The 12,645-nt window shown below is 32.4% G+C and overlaps 1 protein-coding gene across 1 annotated transcript; it reads right to left on the bottom strand.

The window, feature by feature from the left end:
- Positions 1 to 9,834: 9,834 nt before the first annotated feature.
- LOC132935743 (uncharacterized) lies at positions 9,835 to 12,634 on the bottom strand. Its single transcript, XM_061002357.1, has 2 exons — positions 12,426 to 12,634; positions 9,835 to 11,822 (listed from the first exon to the last, which is right to left on the bottom strand). Exon 2 carries the CDS (start codon positions 11,757 to 11,759, stop codon positions 9,960 to 9,962), a length of 1,800 nt encoding a protein of 599 aa, XP_060858340.1. The 5' UTR covers positions 11,760 to 11,822; positions 12,426 to 12,634; the 3' UTR covers positions 9,835 to 9,959.
- Between the last annotated feature and the right edge of the window lie 11 nt (positions 12,635 to 12,645).

Raw genomic sequence — 12,645 nt, 5'->3', positions numbered from 1 at the left:
GGTCATAAATATAATTCTCATAATTATACTGTGCTTCTAGGTTTTGATGAAAACTATATGGAATCTGTGGCTTCCTACCGAAAATTAGTTCATATGGCGTATAATCTGTAGACGTATGGGTTGTCATGTTATAACAGAACATGGCATAGCATATTAATCGGTCCCAGTTGTTGTCTTTATCCACAAAGTTTCGTAGATATGTTTTTAAAGTTTTGTGTGACCTTTCTAAAAACCCGTTCATTTGTGGATGCCATGGGGTAGTTTTTGATTTATTTATCCCCAAAAGTTTGCACATTTTCTTAAAAATGTCCGATAGAAAATTTGTTCCGCAATCCGTTAGTACCGATGTAGGGATGCCATAATTTCATACAAAGCATTCGACAAACGCCTGAGCTACTGTTTCTGCGTCGGTAGTTCTTAAAGCTACCGCGATGGCATAACGTGTTAGTTCGTCCTGCATGGTAAGTATGTATACGTTGTCTGATGAAGTTTTTGGCAGTGGCCCTACAATGTCCAAACAGATCCGTTCAAAAGGTTTGGTGACCGTAGTTGTGATTAGCATTGGTTGCCTCATTGTCTTGTTTGTCTTATTCTTTTGACATAGTTCACAATTTTTTATGTAATTTTTTACATCTTTTTTTAAGTTTTTCCACTGATATTGTGAGTTCATTCTTTTGATTGTACGCGATACTCCCGAATGCCCTCCGATTGGTGTGTCGTGAAATTCATAAATAATTTTCTTTTTCTCTGTTTCCGAAAATTGTTGTTCCTTAAAAATTTTTACCGTAATTCCTGAATTTTTAAATTTGTATCTAAACATAGTTCGAACCCGTTGGAAACTGCTTACTGTCGTCAGTCCTTCCAATCGAGTTGTTGAAAAATTTTTTATTCCGTTTTCCTTACAGTTTTTTTTTATGTTGGAAATTGCAGACAATATGCTTTCAGGGGTTAGCTCGCTTAAGTGCGTAGGCTTAATTTTGAAAAATATTATGTTTCTTCCATCTTTATTATATTTAATAAATTTATCATTTATGTCGTTTCTTTCTGACAAGACTATTTGATTCTTATCAATAATGTCTCTAATGGCTGTTTGGGTAATAATTAGATTCTCTGGTATAGGTAATATTAAGTTATCCGTCGGATCTGCATTCTTAATACTTCCCTCAATTTCAAATATTTGTGAATAAAATATCGGTTTTTCTTCAGCTTTTATGAATAATTCGTAGTCATCGCTACTAGTGTTTGTATCTTTTATCACGTGTATACGAGACAGGCAGTCTGCGTTGGTGTTTAATGTCCCGGCGCGGTATTTTATTTCATAATCATATTCCTCTAACTGAAGTCGCCATCTCATTAATTGAGATGAGCAGTCTTTGAGATTGAACAAGTAAGTTAAAGGTCGATGGTCCGTTATAATTGTGAACCTTCGTCCATAAATATACGGTCTGAAATGCTTAACGGCCCATACGATTGCCAACAATTCTTTCTGGATGACGCTATAGTTATTTTCGGCCTTATTCAGAGTCCTACTTGCGTATGCAATAGGTTTATCTTCGTTCGGTTCTCCTTGGGAGAGTATGGCCCCTATCGCATATTGACTGGCATCCGTTGTTAAATTGAATTGTCCTTGTTCCCATTTCGGATAAATCAATAACGGTGGGCTTGTTAGCGCTTTCTTGAGCTCTTCGAATGCATTCTCGCATAGGTCATCCCATATAAATGGTGTATCCTTTTTTAATAAGTTTGTTAAAGGCTTCACTATTTTTGCAAAATTTTTTACGAACCTCCTGTAGTAGTTTAATAATCCTAAAAAAGATTTTATGTTTTTCACATTTTTCAATTTAGGATAATTTTGGATGCATTTTATTTTGTTTGGGTCTGGTGATACTCCGTTTTCATTTATGATATGCCCTAAATTAAGTACTTCTTTCCTTAGAAATGCACATTTACTTGGTTGTAATTGTAGCTTGTGCATCCGTAGTCGATCGAAAACTTTTCCCAATTTATTTTGATGGTCGCGTAAACTTGACCCATGTACCACGATATCGTCCAGATATGCGGTGCATAATTCTTCCAACCCTGTTAAAACGGATTTCATTGCTCTTGAAAAGGTCGCGGGCGCCGAACTCAATCCAAACGGCATTCGTAGAAACTCGTAGTGTCCGGATTTGGTTGAGAACGCAGTCTTGTGTGTGTCGTCACTGTTTATACTTATTTGATGGTAACCACTCGCTAAATCCAACGTGGAAAAATATTTAGATGATCCAAGTGACTCTAATATTTCCACTAAGTTAGGTAACCCGTATGCTTCATTTTAAGTTACCTCGTTTAACTTCCTAAAGTCGACGCATACCCGTAATTTTTGTTGTCCGTCGGTACCTGGTTTCTTTTTAACTACCACTAGTGGGAAATTAAAAGGCGAGATTGAATTTTTTATAATGTTGCTTTTTTTCATATCACTGATCTGTTTCTCGATTTCCTCTTGATATGCCCACGGTAGCCTGTACGGTCGAATGTTAATAGGTTTTACGCAGCGCGGCGTGTTTATATAATGCTTAACGACGTCTGTTGTGTTTAGACAATCACCTTCTAAAAAAAAAAACATTCGAATACTTATTGCATAAATCTATAATACTGTCACGTTCTTCGATGTTTAAGTCATCAGTGTTAATAGCTTTATTTAAAAATTGAATACGATTCGTTGTGTCCTTGACATGTTTTGTGTCCTGTGTTTGTTCGTCACGGTCGCTATTAATGAAATATACGTGATCGGAGTACGGTTCCCATTGTAAATTTTCGGTGGACAACTCATCGATCACGAACGGTTGTTCCGAAATATTGATTATATTACTTACGATTTTATTTCCGTGTACGGGACTGAGGCTATTGGCAATTATCACGTCTTCATTTATTTCTTGTTTTTGAATGGTAATTAAGTCGTGACCTACTGCTTCTTCTGCGTTTATTGTTACAATGCAGTTGCTCCGTGGTGGTATTACAATACTTTGGTCACTTTTAATCGAGTAAGGAATCCTCAGTAACTTATTTTCAAAATCTATGTGCATTGATTCACGTTCCAAAAATTCATAACCGAGTAACCCGTCTTGGTTTATTGGAAAATCGTCGAATACTATATCGAACCGAATCAAAAATTCTCGTCCTTCGATGCTAATAATCATATCAACAGTTCCTATGGTTTCTACTGGAAGTGAATTTATGCCTTTTAGATCCCCTTTGTTTTGTTCATTTATTATTAATTGTCCTTGTAACTTTGATATCTTTATAAGATTTTTGTTAGCACCCGTATCTATTAGAAAAGTTTGTTGATTATCGGTAAAATGGTTGGAGGCACAGCTAATGGTTGGACCATTTAGTGGACATAACGTTTCCCCCCTTTCCAATTTTCCTAAGTTATGGTTTCGTTCTGGTGGAACTATTTCCGAATCCCCTGCGATCACCCGAATATTATTGTTACTTTTGTATTCGTCTATGGACCAGTTCCCTTGTGCTTCATTAGAAATATTCCCTTGTTTCTTTTTTTGTTCGTTGTAAATTCGTTTTCTACATTCGCTTATGTCGTGGTTTGGTTTTTTACAATATTTGCATACCTTAATGTTCCCGGAATTTTCTTGTTGAACCTCAGGTTTAGAATCACGATCATAAGTTGGGTTACGGTAATTTGGTATTTTATGCGCGCTTGTACGGCATTCATTCGCGTAGTGCCCTATTTTTTCACAACGATTGCATTTAATATTCTTTTTCTTCGTATCCCTATAGTTATTTGCTGACGGTGGTTGTTCCGAATAAAAAGATTTTTCCTCTTCGATGGCTATAAAAACTGCCTCCTCAAGGCGAGTTACCTGTCGAGCTTTTAGGATAATTCGGATGGAATATGATACTCCTGAGATAAATACATTTAATGCGTGCCCCTGTATTGTTTTAGCAATAATAGCTGCTTCCTCTGCAGTTCTATTCAAAGTTGAGACATGCGTAAGCTCATTGTAAGCTTTTTCTATTCTCCCGGCAAAACTAGTAATAGATTCATTTCTATTCTGTCTTATAGAATTTAATTGATTTTGCAGAAATGTCGCTGAATGTGATGCGTCAAAAATAGTTCGAAAATGTCTCTTAAGTTCCTCCCATGAGGTTATTTCTCTATATCTAACGGCGTCAAAAGCTCTCCCTTTTAATTCGGATGAAATTCCTTTTAATAATTTTGGTTTATTAACGTCTGCTACGTTCTCTAATAAAAATTCACATTTTTGTTCAAATGATTTTAGGTCAGATTCGGTACCCCCTTCAAAACTTGGGATGGATTTTACAGCACTACCCAGGCTGATTGTTTCTGCGTTTGTCATTTTTATTTTAAAATTATCTGGGTTATAACTAACTATTCTCCAATCTACACTCGGACTTGACGTCATGCAATCAATATATAATTCAAGTAACTTACAATTGTTGCGTGTTCATCTGTACTGGCGTGATGGATGGAGACCTCTGGAATTTCGCCACGATAGCTTAGAACTCGTTCGTGTGACCAAGTTCACCTGGAATTTGGGTTTGATGATGATTGATGTTGGTCGAAAATTCGGTAGCTGGTCCGTCGGTGGGTATCAAGTCGTCGGAAATTGACCTGATGGTTGAATCAATACCCCACACCTGACACCAAATTTGTAGTGCACAGCCCTGTCACTGCTGTGACCAATGTTTCTTTTACGACGGTGCAGCTTCGTTATTTCCGACGTACGTTTATGATGAAGATAGGTTGTTATAAATAAGATACTACAACACTTTTAATTTAGTTAAAATGTATAATGATATTTTATTAGTACAGTGAATAAGGTTAATTTAAGTATTTGATTAAACGTACGGATACGACGACAATAAATACTCAGTAAGAGTCCGCGTATCCGTAGTGAGTACTTACAGTAATAACTTAAGTCTAAATTATATAGTATAAAACCCCTATATTTATATGTACATTCAATGTCATTTATTGGGCTACGTGATACATGAATGAGGAAAATAGTTGAAGGATTTACCAATACATTAAACCACGTGAGCATTTTAAATAGACGTTAACAACAGTCCGAACGCATAGAATACTAATTAGTACGTGTCACCTTCAGGTTTACTACAGTCTTTTCTCATTGCCTTCCACTATATTCGCGTTCTTATTATTTTTATTTTTTATAAAAACTCACAAATTACCTCCCAAAAGTGAGTCGGGATATAATTAAATTACATCTATCTTATCCTGACTACTCATTATGATTTCGGAATATATTAGTTTGTTTACGTACGTGCCCTTGAATATGTATCTATACATGGCTCTTTCTTGTGACCAATTCAATTTATCCTTAGTATAATTCACCTCATTTTTGAATATTGTTAGTTCATCTATCCTACTAGTTTCACATATCTGCCTTAACTTTATTAGTGCATTATATATATTTTAGTATGTAGGAACATCGTTTTCCTTTTTTTTGGTTACTAAACAGATTAGTTTGCCATTTTCTATATATACTATATCCCCAACTATGGTATTAATATTAGCTATGTCTACCTCTCTAGTTATTGCTTGGGTTAGTTCGTCGGTTATTATCTTATCCCTAGGTATATCTATTACTACTAATGAGTCTCTAGGTGCATTTGCTATTTGTCCGTTAATTCCTTTAATTCGAGTATTCATAATTATTTTGCAGTTGAATTCTTCCCAATATATGTCGTACGTGGTAGTATTAGATTTATTTCTTTTATTCTACTTAATGCATCTGCATTTAAATTAGTTTTACCACTTTTATATTGAATTTCATAATCGAGCTCATTTAATTTTATTCACCATCTAAGTAACCTACTGCCTGGGTCCTTGACACTGAATAACCATGTTAATGGCTTATGGTCAGTTACTATTGTAAATTTTCGTCCATAAACGTATGGTCAGAATTGTTTAACACCAAACATAATTGCCACTAGTTCTTTTTCGGTTGTTGAATAATTTATTTCGGCTTTATTGAGTGTATGTGACGCGTATGCTATAGGTAGATCGGCTGGTATAACGCCTTGGCTTAGTACGCATCCTACCGCGTAATTCCTAGCGTCACACGTAGTAATAAACAGTTGTTTGAAATTTGGATATTGTAATAGTGGTGCGCTACATAATATATTATTTAATTTATCGAAAGCTTCTTGACAATCTGTTGTCCATTTAAATTCTATTCCCTTTCGTAATAGATTCGTTATTGGTTTCGCGATTTTTCCATAATCAGGTACAAACTTTCTATAATAACCTGTCAATCCTAGATAGGATTTTATTTCTTTTGCCGTTGTAGGTATGGGGAATGTTTTAACGCATTCAATTTTTCGTACGTCTGGCTGTACTCCTTTCTCGGTCAATTTATGCCCTAAATATATTCCTTATTTTCTTGAGAATTCACCCTTTATTGGTTGTAATTTTACATTGTGTGTTCGTAAACGAGTAAACACTTCTCTAATTCGTTTGTCGTGCTCATATAAGTCAGTGGAAAAAACTATAATATCGTCTAAATATAGTAAACATTTTAAACCGATTAAATTACATAGAACGTTCTTCATTAATCGTTGAAATGTGGGAGGACCATTTTTTAAACCCATTGGTAGTTTCGTATATTGCCAATGCCCGATGTCGCTACCAAAGGCTGTTTTAACCCGTGACTCTTTATTTAACGAAATTTGATGGAAACCTTTGGCTAAATCTATAATAGAAAAGTACTTAGACCTACCTAATCGATCTAACACGTCTTGTATTTGTGGTAAGGGCATTTTATCCCCCACCGTTATGTTATTTAATTTCCGAAAATCTACTACTATACGAAATTTTGGCTTTCCTGATACGTCTATTTTTTTCGGGAATAATAGTATAGAACTATTCCAAGGATTACTGCTTGGTTCAATTATACCATCGCTTTCCATTTGTCTTATTTGTTTAGTTATTTCATTTCTTTGATGTGGTAGCCTATATTGTCTCTGATATATGGGTGGTTCCCCCTCCGGAGTTCTTATTTCATGTTCTATGGACGTCGTGTAGATTAACTTGTCCCCCTCCAAATGAAATATGTCCTTAAAATCTATACACACTTGCACGTTCCTCCGAATTTAAGTGTTCAGTACACAATTCCTTTTTTAATTATTGTACCCTTTCAGAATAATTTGGCAAGGTTTCACTTTCGGTAGTGCTAATATACATTATCGATTCTTCTTTATAAATTTCGTAATTTAATTGACTTAATCGCACCGGTCGTATTATTTTTTCCTCATCAGATAAATTGATGACGTTCACTAGCACGTACCCGTCCTTTACAATGTTTATTACGTTGCCCATGAATACTTGTTCTTGTAGCTCCGCCTGATGAATAGTTATTACCTCATTATCCCTAACCATCCCAGTATCAACACCTACTGCCATTATATTGTAACGATCACAATAATATACATACTATATTATTGTGATCGTTTCACCTTAAGGGATAGCATATAGTAATTTAAATATATAAATTAATGTCATACATTCTATTAAAATACGCTGTGGGAATATAACGAGAGGGCGATGCGATCTTGGAACCGCATTTAAATAGGTCCTACAATCTCACCTGAACAGGTTAAGAAAATAGTAACCAGAGGTCCAAATACTCAGAATTAATATTTAAATACAGTAATCAAAACGTAGTACGTATTTCTGATTTTCTGAACAACTATTAAAAAAAGCTTACAGAAGAAATATAATCATAATTATATGAATATGATATGATATATGGTTATTACTTATAACATATATACATAAATAATGCACAGTATCTAAATATTAACGGATGGCGTATAGCATATATTTAAAATATGATAATGGGATACGATTCTTGGAATAGCCAGGCGTGGTAATGTATCGATAATAAATTGAACAACGTCCTATGAGGTCCACGGATATATCGATAGACTAGGGGGAAGTAGGAGAGCAGGAGGCCCTATATACTAACAAAGTCTAATTGTTTTGTCAACCTACCTAAAAAATCCTCTACTCACGGTCTTGCTACCTACAACTTATAAGCTAAGCAATTAATCCAATTGCTAGTTTATAGCAATATATTCTACTCGCGGAGGTATTCGTATATGATTTCCTAATGTTAACGTGTGCGCGCTACATCCGTATAACATATTTATCGTAGTTTTTTGTAACTGGAAAAATGGTCTACCTAATATACCTGCCTTAATGAGTGGTGTATCGTTTTTAACTATATAAATTTTATATTTTCAAATATTTCCGTACCTATTTCTATTGGTATTTCTACTATACCTATGGTGGTTTCTAGCGTATTACTTATTCCTCTTAAGAGGACGCCACACGGGCAAAAATACCGTACAAAAACATGCCAATTTTGTTCCAATAATACGGCTTACTGAATGGTTTTAGAGCAAAATACCTTTATTAAAAGTTGTAGAGGAGAGTTATATCGGGTGACGTATAAGACTCGATTTTTGATATTTTAATTTTTTATACCAATTATTCGCAAGTAAAAAAGTGAAAAAAAGTCAAAACGCAAAACGATTTTATCGATTTTGAGAAGGAAATATCGAAAATCGAGTCTTATACGTCACCCGATATAAGTCTTCTCTACAACTTTTAATTAAGGTATTTTACTCTAAAACCATTCTGTAAGCCATATTATTGGAACAAAATTGGCATGTTTTACAGTAAAAAAAATTTAATTACGGCCGTCATGTGCTGCTTTTGTTTCTAGCGGCAGCGTTTGTCCCCTCCTATTTCCGACATCCAGACTCGCGGGCCGCCGGCAGGTCAAAACCGTTCTGTTATCGGCGGTCCGCGCTTCGCACGTCGTTGCATTATTTTTATATATACCTATTACGTTCATATTATTATTTACGTGAAATAAAACATAGTATAATTATTATGCTCGATTTATTACGATGCCCACGACCGTCCTTGCATTACCGTATTGCCGTGACATCCGCGGCTGTGAGTAAAAACTTATTTTTTAGTTCCAAAAACACGGCTGACTGACTGGGTTTAGATCAAAAAACCTCTTATAAAAGTTGAAGAGGAGAGTTGAATCTGTTAACGTATAGCACTAGATTTTTGATATTTTAGCTTATTATACCAATTATTCACAAATCAAAAAAGTGAAAACAAAAAACAAAAAATGCAAAACGATTTTATATATTTTGAAAATGAAATATCGAAAATCGAGTCCTCTAATTTTATATAAAATATTCATAACAAACTCTTCAAAAACATTTAAAACTAATTTCTATATAACATATAATATTTATTGTGTTAAAAATATAAGAATTTATAAAAACTAAAACTCATTATTTTATTATTATTTATTTATTACGGGCAGTGAGCCCAATATAATGTACAAAAATATATAAATTCAACCTAAGTGGGTGTTTCAGTTACCCAACTTTACAAGTAGCAATTTTATAGAGATAATAGTAATAATAAAAAACACACGATATAGTATATAATGAGACATATATATTAAAATTTTTAGGTACATAATAGTAATAATACAATTTTTTTTTTAATATCTAATAAACATGTGAGGGTGCTCATTGCCAAGGCAAATCATAAAATAATTAGTGTATTAGATATCTTTACAACACAACTATACAAATTAGTAATTACTTTAAAAGTAACAAATAAAATTGAATTTTTAAAGGTGATGCATTTCAATCCGATTATACATTCGATTATTTGAACAATTTCATTAAAGTATGTTATAAAATAAAATATATTTATACAAAAACATTTATACAATATATAAGTGTAGAAAAAAGTAAGATAAACATATACCTACATACTAATTATTAACTTCCGAAAAAATAATATAAATGTTGTGAATGGTATTTGACAATTATATAATAATATATAATATCAGGTATACGTACTAAGAACCTTTACTAAATTAATTTTTAGAACTTGGAGGATTGTAACTTAAATTAATGTTTTCTATAGCTAATTTTTTTGCTTTCCTATTTAAATAAAATTTTGCTATAAAATATATTAAAAAAACTATTATTATGACAACTAAATATTTGTTTGTGTATATAAATTCATACGTTTTATCTACAATAAGCGAATTTATTAACATATCTTGTTGGTCTAATTGTTTATTTATTGTATTGAACGCATCTTTATTAAATTTAATATTTTTTATTTCATCGAAGTGGATAGGTTTGGGATAGGCCTGATTAGAAAAATTGAATACATTACAGCATGAATCATTTGTAAGAGATAAGTCTACTGGAATTGAGAAATATGTTTGATTTAATACTTGTTCAGTTTTTAGTACACCTTTCGAGGTGTAAGCAATACACCCAGACTTCAAGTATAACTTTCCAGAACTTTTAACTTTAATTTTTTGAGTGAAAGACTGTTTATTACAAATTATAGTAATTGTAGTGGGTTTTTCACATACGAAAAACCAATGATTTTTGAAAAATGAGGGATACCACATTTCTGTTTTGAATTCAGAGATATAAGTATCACATTGAGGTGGTTTAGTTAAAGAATTTTTTAGTAATTCTGTTACACATGTGGGGTCCGTGTCACAATTATGTATAATTTCATTAAATCCACAAACAAATATTTTATCCACTACTTTACAGTTATTTAAATCTGGCCATATAAAATATTTGGTCATTATTTTGTCCATTAACAAATACATAGAATTTTTAGTCATATGCAGAAATTGACCATGTTCATTAATTGGAATGTAAATAGGTAATATGTAATAAACGTTGAAATTTTCTATAAAGCACAGAGGAAATTTTAAAGAAAAAATAAATCTGTCATTTATTGTGTGCATTTCAATACTTAATATTTTGAATATTTCTTGAATATTATCCTCATCAAATTTAACAGGGATTTTCAAATCATCCGGGAGTATACTCTGAATATTTTTTATTTCCGAAAGCAATTGGTCAGGTGTTATTATAAACGCATCTACTACATTATTCTGTACGTTAGAAATTACTCTTTGCAACCTACTAATAAACATGTCCAATTCAAATATAGTGTTTTCTAAAAGAGTTATCGAACTCAGAATAATGATTTTTCTGTCTTCCTTAGCTATCTCAATAATCAATTCGTTCACTTTTTTCTCGCCTTCTTTCATATTTGCATCAAATATTTTCTTATTTTCATTAAATGATGTAACGGAATCATTAAAATTAATTATTGTGCTTTTTAGTATAGATATCTGATCATGAACAATACGCATAACATCTTTCTCATTGTTTTCTAATTTATCGATCGTACTATCATATCTTCGTACATCGTCAGCATCGGCTACTCCAAACATCCATTTTAATGCCGTACCCCCAAACTCAATAGATCGCTTAACTTTTTTGTTATGTCTACCCATTTGTACAATTAAACCTATCTCGTTTTCCAATCTGTTTGCGTGTTTTTTTAACTGATACAAAGTTATAGAAATGTCTTTGAACGCAATTAGTTCAATTGAGTTTAACATTTGTCTAATATTTCTAAGACTGTTATTTAAAAATTTTAAATCCATATATGTGTTTACAGTCCAACTACTTCCGCAAGCTCTACCATTACCTACGAGTTCGTACTGCAAACCCGGGCTATCGCTGGTTGATGTTAATTCGAACAAGTCTTCTTCATGGTTACCAAACGTCGTAGAAATTTTTATGGTAAATAACAACAGCAGTATTTGATAAACGACCTTCTGAAAGTCCATTTTTTTTTTTACTTTTTTTCTTCTGTGTCCAATAATTATATTTGACGTACTATGATCGTATATCTACAATAATAAGATAAAGTAAATTTAGATCATGTGTAATAAGTATGAACAAATAATGATAATACAATAATATCAATAACACTAAGGTCATGATTACATTTTTTTAAACATAAAATTTAATTTAATAATATGAAAATTTGTTGCATTTTTCTTTTTATATTTTTCAGTATATTTGGCTTTGTTTGTTTTACTTGTAAAAAATTAAATTTATTTATGAAAAACACCTCTAAAGAAAAACCTAGGAAATCTAGGTATAAGTACATAAAGAGTCACCAATTTCTATAAATCAGGCCCCAATTGTGGGATCGACATGTATAACAATGAATATTGAAATCAGAGTTTGGCATCATCGTTCGAATACAATTTTATTTAGATGATTATTTTGATAATATTTTATTCAAATAAAAAATTATTTTGATAATTATAATTTTACAATTATTCGAATAATTTGAAAACAATATTATTCGAATAACAAATGATTCGACTAATTTTTCATTCGAATAATTATCTAGATAATATTTTGCTCAACTCTGATTGAAGTACCAAAATTAATTAAGAATTGAATTTTAAAAAAAAATTGGTAAATAAAATCAATTTTCTTACCTGTTTCAATGTTTGAATTTTGCTTGACGAATGCTGTCGAATACCAAAGTCCGTTGATCTTTTAACTTAAAGTAGTAGAATGGCGTTATATGTTTATAAGAAACTATTCAAATAAACACGGAAAATAAAGGATTGTCGAAACACTGTGTATTATAACGTACAAAAAAATTGTTTATTCTATCTTGAAGGCTTGCATTCGATGGTGTACTATGAAGTACTG

Source organism: Metopolophium dirhodum, chromosome 1, assembly GCF_019925205.1.
Source record: "Metopolophium dirhodum isolate CAU chromosome 1, ASM1992520v1, whole genome shotgun sequence".
NCBI lineage: Eukaryota > Metazoa > Arthropoda > Insecta > Hemiptera > Aphididae > Metopolophium > Metopolophium dirhodum.
The sequence above is the reverse complement of the archived record's forward strand: the minus strand, read 5'-3'. Positions and strand labels throughout refer to the sequence as shown.